The 20,548-nt window shown below is 35.5% G+C and overlaps 1 protein-coding gene across 1 annotated transcript in view; it reads left to right on the top strand.

The window, feature by feature from the left end:
• The window catches only part of garz (Sec7 domain-containing protein garz), a 405,451-nt gene extending 391,326 nt beyond the window's left edge, over nt 1-14,125 (top strand). The window contains exon 34 of the mRNA XM_090404320.1: nt 13,476-14,125. Coding sequence (XP_090260446.1) covers nt 13,476-13,508 — 33 coding nt within the window. The 3' untranslated portion in view covers nt 13,509-14,125. The remainder of the gene's footprint in view (nt 1-13,475) is intronic.
• Nucleotides 14,126-20,548: the final 6,423 nt, after the last annotated feature.

The raw sequence follows: 20,548 nt of genomic DNA, 5'->3' as shown, positions 1-20,548 counted from the left end.
TCTAGGTGGATTGATCCAGTCAGAAGTGCCTTAGAAGCACAGAATGTTAGATATGACTATATTGTAGTGCTCACAAGCAATAGATTGATTTGGAGGAAAATTGTTGATAGGAGATGAATAATAATGTAAACTTAATCATTTAGTGCTGTCATTGTAACCTGAACATCTCTTGGGGGTACATGTCAGGAAATTGATGATATTTTTAGGTATTTTGTAATTTTCATATTTACACTCTTTTCATCTTCATGTGAACTCATACATCCTAAATGTGTAAAATAATTGTTCTAAAATGTTTTATTCATTCCTATTTTACTTCAAATTGTATCTTAATCTGCAAAAGTCATTGTTTCTGAGTTTTCTGTTGAGATTATCATTCTGTAATCTTCAGCTATTTTTTTTTTTTAGATTCAGAATAGCTTTCTGAAGGTTATCCTTAGAGTCTGTAATTACCACCTGGTCATCAGCTAAGAGGAGAGTGTTTAAATTCATATTAAAAGATGGTTTAATATCTTGATTATTTTTGCTAATCCATTTTATTATTATTTTATTTGAATAAACATTAAACAGAGCTACAAATAGTGGATATCCTTTGTGTTGCCTTGGTTTATTTCTCTCCAAGATGATAGATAGTTTGGAGTTCAGTTGTATCTGCATTTCATTATCTTCATATATGTGTATAATTGCTCTTAGAATGCTATTTGGTATTTGTCTTCATTTGTAATAGTTTAAGTCAGGGATTCTCGACCTATGGTATGCGTACCACTGACTTACAAGATATATCTAATATCTTGAATTAAATATAGTGGTACGCCACTGGAAAAGGTTGAGAACCCCTGGGTTAAGTCAATGTTTTTTTTTACTTGAGCAAATGCTTTTTCAGAAACAATAAATGTGATGTGTGTTTCCAGATTCTACTCTTCTTTATTTCTATTATTAATTTTAGACAAAAAACTGGATCTATACATTTCTATATGCCTGGGATTCTTTTCTTACCCTGCTATTTCTCCAACAAGGATGTGCTTTTCTGTTTTTTTTTTACTTCTTTATGTCTGATTCCTTCTCTAATGACTCAGGAAATTCTTCCATTTCTTTCTTTCTTAGGAGAACCTTCTTTGTAATCATAAGTACAAATAAGTTTCATTGTCCAATATCCCATTTTGAAATTTGTCCACATAACTTTTCTTGAAACTGCCTACCAGTCAAGAAGTTTCTCTTTGTATTTGGCACCGAATGCTATCATTATTCCCTTTCCCTGATCACTACAGCCTGAATCTAGCATATTTATTATGTAATGGGATCTCACCTGTTTTAGTACTTTTTTTTTTTTTTTTTGTCTCAGTCACATTAATTATGTCTACAAAAAAAACTAGATCTATACTTTCTATATGCTTGGAATTCTTTTCTTACCCTGATTAGCATCAAGATCCTCAACAAGAATGTGCTTTTCTGTTTTCTTTACTGTTTTTTATCTGATTCCTTCTCTGATGCCTAAAATTTCCTCCATTCCTTCATCATATTTTCCTTAGGAGAACCTTCTGTGTAACCAAAAGTGCAAATGAGTTTCATTTTCCAATTTACTATTTTGAAATTTCCCTCATAGCTCTACTTGAAACTGCCTACCAGTCAAGAAGTTTATCTTTGTGATTGATGCTGGATGCTATCCCTACTGTCTTTTCCTGATCACTACAGCCTGAATATAACATAATATATTTACTATGTAACAGGATCTCACCTGTTTCAGTCTTTTTTCTCAATTATGTTAATTATGTCTACATAGTACTATACTTTTCTAGTTCTTCTGCTAGGTCGATTTTTTTTTCTCTTGGATACTTCTTGGTTGATAGCATATCTTGAATTCTACTAAAATTTGTGTTTGTTCTAGTACGCAACCTTTCAATGTTCACCCTGGTTCTCTGACAAATACAGAATGGACCTTGTTTAATTATGACATCCCAACTAGCAGGAAATTTCATGTTGTAAGCTGTTTCTTTCTTGTTTAAGCCAGTACAGAACAGAATATGGTTGGCTAAGTGCCAAATTCCCATCCCATCCTTGTTCGTTCAATACCCTTTGTCACACTAGTGGTACTAGCAGGGCACCACATGACAGGATTAGACTTTAAGTCAGAAGCTCTGGTTGCTTCTTTTTTTTTAAGCTTTTTTTTTTTTTTTAATTGAAAGAGCTGTTCTTAAGAAAAAAAATAAAACTCTTAAGAAACATAATGGCAAACCGGCCCTGTGAACACATGAGATACAGCTGTAAGATATGCCAAGAGGCATAGGACTAGTCACCTTATCCTCGGGACGGGTACAACTTAGAAGAGCTCAAGTCAGCTCTGTAACAGGCCAGTAGGCCTAATACGTAGTAGGGAGGAGAAGAAGAAGAAACATAATTTCAGAAACCATAAATAGAACTTTATACAGAGTGATACCTAGCTTATACATCTGTTAGAATTGAAGGATGTACATAAAGTCAATTTGATGTTAAATCAGATGTAACCAGGGTTATATATTTTCTGTACTCTATTTATAATCTGGATGGATCACATAATTAGCAGAGGGATATTAAATCTTATTTCATATAGAAAATGTAATTCTATTTGAAAGAAAGAGTTTTCTCTATGCAGATAACATCCTCTTGAATGAATCAGTCTTTTATCATGTTAAATAATTGCTGTGACTGATTTGATTTGAGACAATTAATAATAAAATTATTAAAACTATGAATATAGGAAAACCAAATGGCATCTGCATGAGTGGTGAACATTTTATAGATTTTAGCTATTGAGACAAAATTTTCTGTAAAGATGTCCACTTTTAGATGATGAAAATAGGTAATACAATAAATAAGATTTGTGTTGTGTGAGAGCCATTTGAATTACTTTATATCCCATAAGAGAGAGAAATCAGCCAACAAGACAAAGCTAGCAGTTTACAATTTTAATCAGTGTTCTTCAGAGAGTTATGTTAAAAATGAAAATAGTTGATTCCAAAGAGCCTATATGCAGGTTCTGAAGTTGACCATGGAAGTGAATAGATGGCGTCAGTGGCAAGACCACATTAAAAATGAAGATATCAGAAAGGATCTTCACATTCTTAATATTCAGGAATGTGGAAGCAGTGCTAAACTAAAATTGTATGGTGTGTCTGTAAGATGGTAGAAAGGAAGATGGTTTCTGAGGTGGTTTGATGGAATCATATAGATTGGATTTATGAAGAATCCTTGCTGTTTGTTCCAAGGTTCCTTTAAGGTAGGATATTGAAATTCTTTTCACATCGGTTTGTAGTTTGATAGAAGGATGATAATTATGAATATTTTATTTGAATGGTAGGTTTGTTGTATCCATTACATATCTTAATATATTTTAATATGTCTAGTGCACATTTGCCATTAAAACTATTAACTTTGAAAGAACATCTAGAATCTAAAACTCATCTTCACTAGCTTTATCATAATTTTTTCTTGTAGTTTTTATTGAAATGAATATCTATATTCCATATATTTGTTATAGAAATAGCTTTTTCTGTAATAAATTTCCAGATTTAATCCTAAATTGTTTTTAGCAACAACTTAATTTGGATATCAAATAATGTTTTCATAATTTTTTAAAATGGTATTTCATCCTGCTCTCCTCAGATTTTTCGATGTTAAAATTGAAATGAATGCTCAGAATAATGCTATAGCAAAAATGAAGCTGATATTAATGAAATGGTTCCTACATCTTTCTATATTTTAGAAATATTATGGTTCATGTTAGCCTTTTGTAGTAATATTTTGTTCATCCTAATCTAATCCAGAAGAAGGTATTTCACCCTGCTCTCCTCAGATTTTTAGATGCGAAAATTAGAATGATGCTATAGCAAAAATGAAGCTGATATTGATGAAATGGTTCCTAAATTTGTAACAGTTCCTATATCTTTTCTGTATTTTAGAAATGATATGGTTCATCTTTGCCTTTTGTGGTAATATTTTGTTCATCCTAATCTAACCCAGAAGAAGCTTCAAGTATATGCAGTGAAACTAGTTGGTTTCATTTATTTGTATTAATACAGCCAAATGAACTCAATATATTCCTTCTTATAATTTGAAGCTTACATTATTGTGTCTTGAAGATCCTACTGGACATGTGTAATTTCCTATCAGCAGTTATGCATTCATAATATGGATCAACTTATGGCACTTTGGTTGCATCACTAAATACTAAATTCAAATAGTATGCAGTGCAAAGACCATAAAGGCATTCTTCTTTGAGTTTTATGTTTTCTTTTTGGACACTTGAATAAATATTACTCATGACATGTGCACAAGGTTTACAAGGACCAAACTTATCAATGGATTCTTTCAAATAATGATTTGCATCAAGATTTGAAAGAAGGCAGTTAGAAAGATCAGATTTAAATCTAAAAAAACTGAAAAAAATCATCAATAATGAATATTTCCAGTTTATTAGAATTTAATGAAAATAAAATGGATTCAAAATATGAATATTTCTTAACAGCCTAAACACTCATGAGATAATTTTGGTAGACTAACCACTCAGATAAGATAATCATGTTGAATCCATTGTCCTTAATTTAATTTAAACTGTGAGAAGTAATGAAAATAATTGGTTTTCCTCAGAACATTATCAGGTTGATAGCTAACTTGTACAGTAAGCAAGAAGCCATGATAAAAACAGATGTCGGATTAGTTCATTGGCTTCAGGTTGAAAAGGGAGTTAGGCAAAGGATGCCAAATTATCCTCACTTGTTTAGAATATATAGGAATTTAGGATAGGTGGTAGATTAATCAGTAATCTGAGGTATGCTTATGATACAGTATGCCTTTGTAATGACAAGAAAGGAGGAGGAGGAGGACAACTCCTTCACAACATTAATGAGATCAGTAAGAACAAATGACTTCAGCTTAATCCTAGCAAGACAAAGATTATGGATCTCAAAGAAAATACAGACAAGGAAGCTCCTGAGAAACAAGTGTATTTTAATAGAGAAAAAATTGAGGAAGTCAGCAAGTTTGAGTACCTAGGTCTATTATTAATGTGGAGAATTACTATACAGAAGATGTCTGAAGAAGATTAGGAATGGCTAAAACAAGTCAGAGACTTGTCTAAAATCTGCAAAGATGGATCTATCTCCACAGGAACAAAATTTAGGCTTCTGGATATAGCTATTTTCCAACATTGACTTATGGACATGAAACTTTGAACACCTAAAGAAGTCTGATAGGAAACAGATTGCTGCTTTTGAGATGTGTTACAAAAGGCTGTTGAGGATATTATGGATGGGTGCTAGAAAGGATCAGTATAACTTTAAAGCTCCTTAAGGATATTGACAGAAGAAAGTTCAAATACTTTGCACACATTGAAAGGATAGAAGGACCTCCTCTCAAAACAGTAATAGAAGGTAAAGTTCCTGTAAAAAGAGGAAGGGCGAGACCATCAGCGAGATGAATGGATGCTATGTCTGGAATGACTGATCTTCATAGAGTTGAAGCCTACAGAAAAGAATACAACAGGACCACCTAGCAAGGACTGGTGTGGCACATCACCAAGCAAATGAGTGATCATACAGCATCTAATGATGTCCATTGAATAGATGGATGGTACACATGATGATAATAATTAATAATAGTATTAAACATAAAAACCAAAGGGTATCTAGTATCGAACCATGAATAGTGTAATTATATACTTCAATGATACCTAAAACATCTTCATAAAAGCTAAACATTGACTTTGAAAGATGTGAACAAAATGTTAAATGTACTTCTGTGATTATGGTATATAACAGTATATGTAATGTATATGTAGTAATATTTAGAGATCTAAAATAAATTCCACTCGTGTCCATCCAGAGCATTTCCATTATATACTTACAGATGAAGAAACATAAGCAACGCTGTATTCTGAGTTCTTAGATATTGCTGCACAAATCCACCTCAAAATGAAAAATAAAGCATGTTAGAAAGAAAATATATCCATTTTGGTGATTTAGTATAGAAGAATAGTATAATATTGTAACATTACTAGACATGCAATGGCTGACCAGGTGATTAGATAATAAGATTATCTAATTAATTAGATAATAATTAATCAATCTTGATTGATTAATTATTCTCTGATTGATTTTTCACAGGACAGCTCTTCGAATAAAAGTAACAAACATGCTTATAGTTTTGATTGCAAGAGTGTGTTATAATCGCAGGTGCAACTTTTGAGTTGGGTGATGCAACAATTTTCATGTGGCAACTGTTTGAAGTAAGAGTGCATGAGTGTAGCATGTCAGGATTTACATCATAGAGCAAAGAACTGTGATAAAATTTTACTATAAATGAGGAAAAACTGCAACAGTTTTTCCTCATTTATAAAAAACGTTTACAGCAATGACTATCTGAGCCATGCACAGGTGTTCCACTGGTTTTCAACATTTAAAGAGAGGGGATCACTGGAGGATGAATCATGTGCCAAGACAATGGTCACTTTTTATATTTTTTTAATTTTTATATATATATATATAATGTTGCTGGAATTATCTACCGTGAATTTGTTTCTGAGGGCACCACAGTGAATGATCAGTATTACTTAGGGGTAATTCACTGTTTGTACATATTCATGCAACGTGTCAGAAATCCACAACAATGCGCTTGTGTAGTGTGCACTGCCTGTGAAGCAGTTTCTGACTTTGAGGTAAGTCTATGTGATTGAACATTTCCCCCCATTTGCTAGATTTGGTTCCCGCAGACTTTTTCCTGTTCCAAAGATGGATTGTGCCTTGAAAGGGGAGCACCTCAATGACATTGAGGACATCCAAAGCAGTGTGATCCAGAGACTGAAGGCAGTTCCCTATCAGGACTTCTGCCATGCCTTCGAACACCTGTACAACAGTAAATGTTGTGTGTAGTTGGAGGGAGATTATTTTGAATCTGTATAATTCACAATTCCAAATATAGCTCTTTGTTTTGATATAATAATTGTGGTCTCAATACTTAATGAGTTCACTGTGCGCGTCCCTGGGTTACGGACGACTCGACTAACGGCATTTCGTACTTACGAACGGACTCCCAAGGCTCCCCATAAGGATAATTAATAATCCGGGAACTAGTTTCTTTCACATATGCAAACAAACCTGCACTTCGCTGCATTATAAGCAGCTCTTCTCGTTATTTGAAAGTCAAATTTAAGGGCATGGGTCACACTTGCCATGTTTGAAGATTGGTTCTTGAACTGTTTTATTCCTGCTGTGGAATGTTATTGTTTGTAAAAGAAAATTCCCTTTAAAATTCTGCTTATGCTGGACAATGCTCCTGGACATCTAACATCTTTACATGACCTTCACCCTAATGTAAAGTTCATATTTTTACCATCCAGCACTACATCGTTACTACAGCCAATGGACCAGGGAGTCATTTCTGCATTTAAGGTTTATACTTATGGTATACATTTCCACAAGCAGGCACAGCTATGGAAGATGATGTGACCTAGAGAGAGTTCTGAAAGAATTATAACATCCATGATGCCATCAACAACATTGCTGATTCTTGGGAGGAAGTGAAGTAATCAACAATTAAAGGGTCCTCAATTCTGTGATGATTTTCATATCACCGAAGCCAGTAAAGCTGTGGTGAATAGTGACAATGCACTGCAACGGGACATCAAAAAATGATGTCACTGACTTACTAGAATCCCATTCACAAGAATTAACCAAATGGAGACCTTATGAAGATAGGGAAGCAGCTGATAGAAAAACAAGAACACAAAGAATCAGCAGATCATTAACAAGAAAGTTTACAACAAAAGAATTAGCGGAATCTTTTCATCTCATTGAAGCAGGATATGCTAAGCTTGAGGAGCAAGATCCTAACTTTTAGCAGTTTACAAAGATTTACTGTGCAATTAGTGAGAACATCAGCTGCTACAAGGCCATTTATGATGAAAAAAAGAAAAAGGCTATGCAAACAATTGGGCTTTGCCCGCTAGAGGGCCAGATGGATGGTTGTGTTTTCAGAGAGCTCCCGAAAGCTAAGTACAATTTTGAGTAAAAATTAGAATATAGGTTAAAATCATAACGTAATATTGCCTAATTTTGGTAGCTTGTTGTGTTTGTGGGATTTTAGTGTGAATTACGTTATTTAATTTAGTATATAACGTTACGTTTCATAGATTTGAATATGGTGCCAATGCGACGTAAGATAATGGCGTCCAAAAATACGACGCCATTGTACAAAAACTATAATGTGAGAGAGTTTGTCCAATGTGATGTGTGTGGGATGTATGCATTCCCGAATGAGGCTGGAATTTGGATTGAAAGTGATAGTGGTGGGAGAATGTGTAGAAAGTGTAAGCAAAGTGAGGAGTTGAAGTATGTGTCAGGTAGTGAGATAGTTTGGTTGAAGAAAGCCAGAATTGCCAGAATGTGAGTGAAAATAGTGGCTTGATAGAGAATTGCGATGTACAAGATAGCAATGAGAGCGGTGATCTAAGAAAGAGTGAAAGCAACCATACTGAGAGAGAAAATGGTTTAAATGATAAAAATAATGAGGAATTATTTGTAGGAAGTGAGATTGCTAGGTTGTGCGCAGTGATACAAAATGCGCAGCGGCAATTAGAGTACCTGCAAAACTCTTTCCAGAGTGATTCGGATAACGTAAAAAAACAGTGCAAGAATGAGAGAGTTTCTGAAATGAAGGAAAGAGTGTTGTATGGTGACTCGTTATTAAGAGGGGTGATAGATGGCAGTGTAACTAAATCGTACTTACCGGGTGCGAAATTTAAGGATGTAAGTGAGAGTATTAGAGTGCAAAAACAGAGGGTGAAAGAATTAATAATTGTGGCGGGTACGAATGAATTGAAAGGTGATAAATTTTTTATGAGAGAGGACTTGAAAGTATTGTTAAAGGTAGCGAAAGAAAAGAGTGACAGAGTTAGAATGGTTAGTCTGTTGCCGCGGTATGACAGAGAGGAGTTTAGGAGGAGGGCCATAATTGCAAATGACATTATGCCTAGGTTATGCAGACGGTGTGGTGTGGAATTCGTGGACGTGTGGAATGAGTTTGAAGGGCGAAAGGACTTATACAAGATGGATGGCCTGCATTTGAATGGACTTGGTGTGCGGAGACTGAAAAAGTGTTGCGGAATGAAGTGAAAATGAATGTGCAAAACCAGGGAAACTAGAACTACCAAGGAGGTGGGGGAATGGATATGCAGACATCAGTGAGACAGATGAGTGTAAGAATGTATATAATGTACCCGAGCCAGCACTAAGGACAAAAAATGGGAATGGGTCATTTAGAATAACGTATCAATATAGGGGTGGGACTAAGGGATCACTGCATTTCATGTATACTAATGCCAGGAGTATTAGGAACAAGAAGGAAGAATTTTTGGCCTTGATTGACTCTTCCTGGCCACAGGTTATTGGCATTAGTGAAACATGGCTGACGGAAGATGATATAGTTAGTGGGATAGAATGTGTAGGTTATAGTGTGTTTAGGAGGGACAGAGAGAATAAAATGGGGGGAGGGGTATTATTGATGATAGCTGATGAACTGCAGCCAAGGAGAATTGAAGTTGTATCGCAGGATAGTGAAAGGAGCTCATTTGAGGCTATTTGGTGTGAGATTGAGACTGGCAGAATAAAATATACAGTTGGGTGCTGCTATAGACCAGGTGATGGAATAGATGTTGGAGATAGTATGCATAGGGAAATTGATGAAATGAGTGGAAGGAGGGTAATTATTATGGGGGATTTCAACTATGGTAACATTGATTGGAAGGAGGAGAGGACACATGTGAGGAAGGAAAAGGATTTTATTCAATTATTAAGGGATAACTATCTGAGACAGCATGTAATTGAAAATACTAGGGGTGTGAGAGTGCTTGACCTGGTAATAGCATCTGAGAATTTTACTGTAGTGAATATGACCATGTTGCCACCTATTGGTGAGAGTGATCATAAGGTCTTGACCTGGGAGGTGGCTAAAGGTGTGGAATTTTCGATTAAGACGGGGTATATGTGGAATTACCGTGCTGGCAAGTATGACAAGCTTAGGAGATTGCTTGGATCAGTGCCATGGCATGTACAACTGCAAGGGCTGGACGTCGATAGAGCATGGGAAGTGGTCAAGGAGCATTTACAGGAGGTAATGGCTGATTGTATACCTAGGGTCTGAATAGTAAAACAAGTAGGGGTTAAATGGATGAATAACACCATTAAGCTTGAGCTGCAAAAAAAGAAACAACTGTGGAGGGAATTTAAAGAAAGGGGTGACCTGCAGGCACACGAACGGTATAAAGTGCAGGCCAGAAAGGTAACGAGTGTGGTAAAAAAAGCAAAATCGGATTATGAAAGGAAACTAGCTTCGCAAGCAAAAGAGAATTCAAAACAGTTCTTTCAACATGCTGCAAGCAAGAAAAAAACTGTACACGGTAAAATGATTTTAAGGAATGATGATGGTAAGGAGGTCACTAAATCAGTCGATATAGTGGAGTTACTGAGCACGCACTTTGCAAAAGCATATCATCCAGGTGGTGACATTGAAAAAATGAAGGAACCATTAGTTTATACGGGAATAGTGATGAATGAAGTGGAGGTGACTAGTCTATTACAGAACCTTAATGTGAACACATCTGTGGGATTGGATGGTATACCGGCACGGGTCTTGCGTGAAGCGGCTAAAGAATTATCAGTGCCCTTGACCATGTTGTTTAATCTGAGTCTCAGGTCTGGCTTAGTCCCGAAGGTGTGGAAAGAGGGGAAAATAGTTTCACTGCATAAAGGAGGATCCAAGACTACGGTTGCAAATTACCGACCGATCAGCATTTCAGGAGTCGTTGTCAAGGTCTTAGAGAAAGTAGTCAAGGGAAAAATACAGGAATGGATTGATGAAAACGAGATACTGTACAGGGGACAGCATGGCTTTGTGAAGGGTAGATCATGCTTCAGTAACTTGCTCAAGTTTTATAATAAGGTGACGGCTGAACTGGATAAGGGAAATGGGTTTACAGTGATACTGCTGGACCTGGCAAAGGCGTTTGACAGGATACCACATGGAATACTAATCCGTAAACTACAACATATGGGAATGGATATAGGGTTAGTGAGGTGGATAGGTGGTTGGTTGATGGAGAGATATCAAAGAGTAGTTTATTCAGGAGTAGAGTCCAAAAGATGGCCTGTGACTAGTGGTGTGCCGCAGGGTTCTGTTCTTGGACCACTGCTGTTTAATCTGTTCATTAACGATATAGGGAAGGATCTAAGTGGAACAATTCATTTGTTCGCTGATGATGCAAAGTTGGGTAGGGCAATAGTGAATGCAGAAGATGTCAAAGTCTTGCAGGATGACTTAGATAGATTGGAGTTCTGGGCTAAGGAGAATGGATGTCAATTTAATGTGAAAAAATGTAAGGTTATGCATTTTGGGGTGAAAAGATTAGCAGCAGTATACCACATTGGTGGAACTGTACTCCAAGAGATTGATGAGGCCAGGGACGGATAGGGAGATGAAGTTTAGTGGGCACACTGCAAAAGTAGCTAAATCAGCTCATCAACTCACTTGGTTGTTGAAAAATACCTTGACGAGCAGAGACAAGCAAGTTATTGTACCTCTGTACCGAGCCTTGATAAGACCTCATCTCGACTACTGTGCCCAGATTTGGTCACCTCGGTTCCTTCTTGATGGGGAGGAGGGAGAGGATCCAGAGGCGAGTGACTAAGATGATAACAGGTCTATGGAATGAACCATATGAGAACAGGTTGAAGATTTGTGGGTTGCAGAAACTAGTTGATAGGCAGAGGAGGGGAGATATGATTGAGACATTCAAATTGCTAAAGGGATTCTATAGGATTAATTCAGAGGATATTTTTGAGATCAGGACTGGTGGTGGGAGAACTAGGGGACACCTATGGAAGCTGGGCAAGAGTGTGGTTAGCAGGATTATTAGAGCTGGGTTCTTTACTTTTAGAGTGGTAAATGAGTAGAATAAGCTGCCAGAGTCTGTTGTGGGTGCTATGATGGTGAACGAGTTCAAGACAAGGTATGATAGATACTGTGAGAATGTAATCGCATAGTTGTGTGGACATGATGTTTAGGGCCTCCCTCAATGAGTCTAAGGACTCCTGGAGTCGCCCAAAATAATAATAATAATAATAAAAAAAAAAAAACCCTATATACCTTTTTCAAGAAACCGATTTGAGTGGTAAACTCCTCTTCCTCCAGAAACAGATTCAAATCATAATTCTCCAGCACCAGGTCCATCCTCTCTAGCACTATCTCCATCATCATCTTCTGATTAATGTTAGCCTACCTCTTGCCTCAAAAATGCCCCTTCCAGTAAGCAAGACATTGATGCAACCTTTAATATTCTGTTTTGAAATTTCTCCTATCTCCATCTAAACATTTTGTATGAGTTTATTTTTATTATTATTATTATTTCCCAAGACCTCATGGAGTCAAAGACTCATCTGGGAGGTCCTTTTATCACACACACACACACAGCTCATCATACCGTGCTTTGAACACATTCAAACTCCCTGCAGACACCACACTCTCAGGCAAGGCATTCCAATCATTTACAACTCTGCACGAAAGAAACCTGCCTTTCACTCCCCTACTCACACCTTCTTTATACAGTTTCCAGGATGACCTCTGGTTCTTCCCCGATCTCCCACTATTTTCTGTAGAACTTCTCCAGCATTGATCCTATAATTTTATGTTCTGTTTGTTTGAATTAAAAGAAAGAGCACAATAGTTTCTGTAACTTATTATTATAGTACAGGGGTATTATTATTATTACAGTATTACACTATATTATTATTGCCACATATGAGCCATTATAGTATTGTTGTTATTATTATTATTAACCATGTGTCACATCCAGTGTTTTTTGAAAATTCTCTGTTCTATGATATGGTATATAGCATTTACTGAAGTGAAAAGAGTGGAAGGCTACTAAAAATAAAAAAGTTTCTCTCTTGAACTGTGGAATATTTTAAGTTTTTAATTATGTTTTGTGTTAGGTAGTATTTGCATTTTCCAGTCTATAATTTTTATAATCAATTACAACATCTCCTAACTATTCTACATAGTATGTGTGTGTGTTTGTTTTATGTATTTTGTATTTTTTTTTTTAATATTTTGAAATACTTATTTTTTATAATAAAAATTTGTTACCTTCTTGCAAGTTACTGTATAAAGACCACATAATTTCCTAGTTTCATATGCATTTGTCTACACCTCTTTGGGAGAGTTTGTTGGATATCAACAATTTTGTAAAGAGGTCTCTTTCTGTTTAACTGATATTTAACAACCCTCCCAAAGCAGTGTACAAAAAAAAAAAAAAAAAAAAAAGATATACAAAACTAGTAGAGAAATGAAAACTAATAAACATTTATCTTAAAATTATGTAGTCTGTAAAAGAACTTGCAAGAATTTTAACATAACCATAGAAATCTCAGAAACTCATTGATGTTATCTTTTAGTCTTCTCACTCCAGAACTCCTACTGGCAGATAGAAGGCATAATTTTTACTGTTTGCACAACTTATTCAATCCTAGCAGTGTTTGAAGCTTTCATGAAAGGACAACTCTGTAATCCATTTTGGATGGCTTATTCTGTTATTTGGAGTTCGTAAAAGATATATTAAAGAATGCAGTGTGAAGTAATGATGACTGCAACATCATTACTTGAATTGTCTGGTGGGTCATTACTTCTGTATTATTTCAAAGAATCATGTATAGTATATAAATAGAGCAAAGTCAAGGAAACTAATAGGAACATCATCTTCAGTTCTTCTATGCAGGACTTGCTATTTCAGAAAGTGTTTTGTGCCTTTACCATTGGCAGTAGGCAGTTGACAGCTTGACTCTTTTCGGATAATTAAAGTCAATGAATCTGTGTATATTGATTGTATAAAGTCACTGATATTGAGCTTTTAGGTCTAAAAGAAAATTTTTAAAAAAATGTTTATATATATATATATATATATATATATATATATATATATATATATATATATATATATATATATAGATAGATAGATAAATTTTTTCTATAGGGATGTGTACATATTCATGTATAATATGAACACATATACACATTCGTATAGACAGATTGTATGTATATATGCCTCTGTAAAATGCCTGTCGGATAGGTAAATTATTTAAACTGTATTGAAGTTTGTATAAAATTTTATCATGAAATAAATAAGTTTTTTAAAAAAGGGAAACCAGTCTTTTTTTTTGTTTTGTTTTTTTTAAAAAAAAAGAGCATTGAAAATATGTTTCTAAATTGCAGGTGATAATGGTATTCAAAAATAATGGTATTTTTTTAATATGATTCCTATCCACAAAAAAATTATAAATCTATAATACATTAGTACCATAGGCATGCTAAGGGATTTCTTTAATTTTTAATTTATTTTTAATGACACCCATTCAAAAGTTTAGAGACTTCATATCGACCCTCTTGCTCCTGTTAACCAGAGTCTGCAATCCACATACCCGCAATCTGTCCTCATAATCTAAATCCCATAATCCAGATATAGTTTTTGTAGATCTTCTTTGCACCTTTTCCACACTTCTTCATCCATTTGGAACCTGGGAGATCAAATCTGCACACAGTAATCCAGGTGTGGTCTTATCAAAGCCTTATAAAGAGGCAAAATTACTTCCTTATCCTTACATATGAAGGTTCGCTTCAACATTGCAATTATCCTCTGAGTTATATTTGCAACTTTTGCTATGTGAGCTTTGAACTTTAAATTCTTATCCACCAATACGCCAAGATCCCTTGCCTCTTCAGTTTCTTGTAGCATAACCCTGCTAATATAATATGTCACTGGAACTTGAATCATGCCAAAGTGCATAACTTTACACTTACTAACATTAAGTTGATAGCCATTTTCGTTTTCCCAAATTTTCAATCTGTTCAAATCATTTTGTTTTGAATATTCAGTAACATCCCTGATTGCCTGCCTATTTCGGATCATTGGCAAACAATTGCACATTTGATGTTAGACCCTGCCTGATGTCATTAATGTACAGACTAAACAATAATGGCCCAAGGACTGAACCTGAGTACACCACTGGTCACCGTAAGTCTGGCAGATTCAGACACACTGAATACCACTTTTTGATATCTGTCAACCATCCCCTAATCGAAGTCAAGAGTTTATATTCCAATCTCATATTCTCCAGTTTATGCAACAGCCTTTCGTGTGGTATCCTATCGAATGCCTTAGAAAAGTCCAACATTATCATAATGTCTCCATTCCCTTTATCCAATTTGGCTGTAACATTATTATAAAATATGAGCAAAATGCTAAAACATGACCTTTCTTTAGTAAACCCGTGCTGTTCCTTGCAAAGTATAGATTGTTTGTCTACCCATTCTGTACGAGTTCTTACCAACTTCTCTAAAATCTTCATTACCACACCAGAGATACTGATCGTTCGGTTAGACATCAGTTTTTGTACTACCCTTGTACAGTGGAACTATTGTACATTCCTATGGTATCATTCCTTTAGCAAACAGGCTGATATTCCATCTGATCCTATAGACAAATTCTTATCCAGGTTGTGCAACAGCTCTTCAACCTCATTTAATGAACCTCTAACTCTTCATTTGATGTAGCAGTCGCACTGTGCACCATTTTACATACACTTAGTTGATATATCTTAGTAAAATGAGCACTCATTAACAATTTCATTAGCTTCTGACACTCGAGTACCATCTGCATTCAATAAAATTATTGTTTCACATTCATTCTTTCTTCTGCTTGCTGCGTAACAATAACAATCTTTTGGATTCCCTTCAGCTTGCATGGCCAATTTCTTTTCATACCCAGATTTAGCTTTTTGCACAATTTTAATATCTTGTTGCTTTTCTGGCTTGAACTTTTATCAAGATAAAAGTTCAAGCGTTATCAACTTTATCACGATATTCTTTCCACATCATCCTTTTGTGGATCTCTTGTTTAATAAAGTTGCACATCCATTTCACTCCCAACCTATTTGTTCTTTGAACACTTGGGATATATTCAGATACCACCTCATTTAAGCACTTTTTCATAGATTCCCATGCATTGCTGACATTTTCCCCATTCAGTAAGTGATACCATGGGACCAAAGATAGTATTCTAATAAGATGATCATAATTTGCAGTTTTGTAGTAAAGCATGTAACCTGTTTTAATCGAAGCATCGATAAAATTAGATACTTCCCAAGAAGACACAGCATGATCACCAGGGTCGTCGCCAGATATCGTGACCAGAGGCAAACAATTGCCCATGATGGATTATAAGACAAAAATATAAGAAAAATCTCCAATTGCTATTTTGTTTTTATTACAACATTAACCATGCAACTGGCCAAAGCATCTATAGACGTCACGGTTATCGTGGACGCAAAGTGCATATTAAAATTGTGATACATTGAAATATATGATGGATATGAAGCGTATGAGGATGCATATTTGATCCATAATGTTATGGTTCATGCAAATGATTACATCATCATCAAATTACTGCCATGTACCCTCAAGGGTGGTACAGGATGTGATAGTACTACATGAAAAAATTACATCATTACTAACTTCCTATCTACAATTTGCCTCCAAATCAGTCTGTTACTTGTCAAGACTCCAACATTATCAGATCTCATGTTTCTATCATCTAAGGCACTTTGTACAGTATCAATCCACCTATATCTTGGTCTTCCTCTGGGTTGTTTTCCTGGCAGAGAACACTTGTTTCTAATCTTTCCTCGCCCATTCTGTTTAGGTGATCATACCACCTGAGATTAGCTCTGCTAACACATTCCTGGATGCTGACAATGTCAAGTTCTTTCCTAATATCCTCATTTTTAATATGATGATGCCATTTGTTCACGCCTCTAATCTTTCTCAGGACTCTCATATCTGTGGTCTTTGGTCAAGTGTTTTACTTCTGACCCAGCTCTCAGATCCATGAGTTAAAACTGGTTTGAGCACTGTCTTGTATACAGCTAATTTAGTGTTCCGACTAATTTCTCTCTTATTCCATATGAATTTATTCAATTGACTTCCCACCATACCAGCTTTGCTGATTCTGTTGTCTATTTCTATATTGAATTTACCATCCTCACTAAAAATCGTGCCTAAGTAGCTGAAATGTTTTACTTGTTCCACAGGTTCTCCATTCACAACACAGCTGACATTTTCAATGATTCTGCCTATTTTCATTGTCTTTGTCTTTCTCTTTTTAATGCTGACCTTCATACCATATCTATTACAACAGTTATTCAATTTAGTCAGAGAATCTTGCAGACTTGTAGTGGATTTATTTAGAAGTATAACATCATCTGCATAAAGCAAAGAGCTGACATTAACATCTCCAATTTTGATATCATGTTTAATACCACTTTCCTTCATAATGTGATCCATATCGATAATGAATAACAGAGGGGATAATGTACATCCTTGTCTCACACCAGATGTAACATTAAACTATCTTCCTGTACTTCCTTCAGTTCTAACTGCTGACTTACAACTCAAATAAAGACTAAGTATTCTTTGATATAATGCCCCATTGACACCATATAACTGTAGTGTATTGGATAGCTTCTCTCTTGGCACCTTGTCATATGCCTTTTCCAAATCGACAAAACTTAAATACAGATCTTTGTTATATTTGCATGCTTTCTCGACTATTTGTTGTAAAGTGAAAATCTGATCCTGACAGCCTCTATTTTGCCTGAATCCAGCTTGTTCTTCACCAAGCTTTTCTTCCACAATTCTTCTCAATCGTTTCTCAAGTATACTTGCATAGATTTTGCCAGGAACACTCAGTAGGGAAATACCTCTGTAATTCTCACATTCCGTTTTATTTCCCTTTTTATATATGGGAACTATGAGAGCTACTCCAATCATCCGGAATTCGTCCCTCTGTCCAGGCTTTCTGAACTATGCAGTGCAGCCACTGTAAGACTCTTATCCAACCATACTTCAGCATTTCTGATCGAATATTATCTACTCCTGCTGCCTTTCCACTTTTTCTACTTCAAGTATGAATATGTATTCCTGACTGCATGCCTGGTCAGTGTTTTTTAGCACTGTGCTGTCATCACTGCTTGTTTCATTTAGCAGTTTTTTAAAGTAATTACTCCATACTTCAAGGATATCTTTTTCTCCCGTTTTCATGTCACCTTTTATCATCTCTAACTCCTTTTACAGCACTCTTTCCTCCATTCCTAAGCTTCTTCAACAACCTCCAGAATATTTTGCCACCTTCTTGATATTTATTTTCTGTATTCTTGCCAAAGTCCTCCCATGACTTTTGTTTAGCTAGTTTTACACAGTGTTTAGATTTCTTGCATTTGTCTCTATATTCTCAGAGCACAAGCTGACTTATTTGACAGGAACTTTTGGTATGCTTTCTTCTTTTCCTTCACTGCCTCTTTAACTTCCTGTGTCCACCAGGGAGTTCTGATTTTTTTATCCTTGCACACAACCTCACCACATGCCTCTCTGGCAGAATCAATGTTTTCTTTAGAGTTTGCCACTTAATCTCCAAGGTTTGATTCCTGTTCTCAAACTCTTTTATTTTATTTTCAATAATCTTTCTGTATTTTAGTCTACAGTTCACATCTGAGAGCTGTTCAACTTTTATTCACTTTAAAACTTTTACATGTTATTCTTTTCAATATGAAATTCGATTTTATCCTGCTCAAGACTAAATAGTGATCACTTCCAATTTCAAATCCTTTGTACACTGTGGTGTCCTGCACCAGGGAGAAAACATCACTATCAACAATAACATAGTCAACGAGATTTTTCTTATTCCTTGCCTCTTCTCTCCATGTGAATTTGTGCACATTTTTATGTAGGAACATGGTGTTAGTAATAACCAGTCCATGTCCTGAGCAGAAATCCAACAGATATTTGCCATTATTATTAGCTTTGCTCTTTTCTCCAAATTTTCCCAAAATATTTTTGTATGTCTGACAATAATTTCCTACTTTGCTATTTAGATCCCCAACTAAGACCAACTTTTCCTTTTTCATTGTGTCCGTTGCTTTTTCTAAAGCATCAAAAAATTCCTCCACTTCTACCTTAGTAGAATCTTCTGTGGGACCATAGGCACAAAGAAGTCTCATTGTCCAGTTCCCCATTCTCATATTTGCCCACATTACTCTACTTGAGATTGCCTGCCATTCAAGATGATTAGCCTCGTATTTTGTGTTGAATACTATGGCTACTCGTTCTTTTCCTTGATTGTCATTGTCTGAATATAACATTTTGTATTTATTGCTCAGAAAGATCTCACTAGTTTTGTCTTTTTTGTTTCAGTCACCCCTATTATGTCGATCTGGTACTTATCTAATTCCTCAGCTAGCTCCATTTCTTTGCTATTCAGGCTTCTTATGTTGATAGTGATGATCTTTAACTCTGGTGATGTTGAGTTGGGGTGTGTTTTCAGATTTGTTGCAGTATCTGACTTCGCTGTTTGCCCTGGATCCCTGGCGAATTGGTTAGTTTTCCTCTTTATTGCGGTTTTCCCTTAGAAAATTAGTGTTTTATAGTATACTAGGGTAGATTTTAGCGTTTTTTAGTGTATTTATTACATATTTAGTAAGCTATTTCAATAATTAGGGATTTCAATAATAAATAATTATTTCAATAATTATTGGATGAAAAACCCAAGTTTCTGGGAGGAAAACTTGCTTGCCCATGCCAGAGATCGACTAACTCAGGAACTGGTCGAAGAAAGGCTTAGAAAAAGTTCCCCCAGGTGACGACTAGACTTGAACTTAAGTGTAACTTTGAGGACCAAGTGCAGAGGATGCAAGTGCTACTTCCACTGAGCTATACAGGCAATGAAAATGAATTAACATCAAAAATAGCGAAATTAAAGCAGATCATCAGAGAGACGATGCAGGAATTGCAAAAAAAGAAAAAAATCAAAAGGCGTTAAAACGAACAGAGGGAGAAAAAGAAAATCAAAGAGGAAAATTAAATAAAGCACGAAAACATGTAAGTCAGGAAATAACGGAAATCAGGTAAGTGACGTTAGTAAAATGAAAGAAGTTATTTGTTATGGTGACTAATGAAATTTGCTATTGATGAGTGAGTTATAACTTCAAGTTTTCCTGGAGCGAAAATTAAGAATATAAAGGAAGCAATTCAAAAAGAGAAAAAAGTCATTGAAGTCGTAGTTGTAGTAGGCACTAACGATTTAACTGGCGATAAGTTCAGTACGAAAGTGTTGTAGGAAGAGGCGAGAGTGAAGGGTGAGAAAGTGAAAATCGTCAGTATTTTACCTCGCTATGATAAAAATGAATTAAGAAGAAAGGCTATGGTGGCAAACGATTTGATGCATAGAAGGAATGGATGTGGAGTGAGTTTGAAGGAAGTCTGGATTTGTGTAAGAGGGACATCCTACACTTGAAACGTTTGGCATCAGGAATCTAGAAAAACTAATAATTGGTATGAGACCTAACAGAGTCAGGGAAAATAAATTATAAAAGGAGGAATGGTGGGAATGTGAATGTAAGAGCAGCAATGTTATATAACTGTT

Source organism: Typopeltis vanoorti, chromosome 14 (assembly GCF_054136105.1).
Source record: "Typopeltis vanoorti isolate ZY-2024b chromosome 14, IOZ_Tvanoo_1.0, whole genome shotgun sequence".
Taxonomy (NCBI): Eukaryota; Metazoa; Arthropoda; class Arachnida; order Uropygi; family Thelyphonidae; genus Typopeltis; species Typopeltis vanoorti.
Note: the sequence above shows the minus strand (reverse complement) of the source record. Positions and strands in the feature narration are given on the sequence as shown.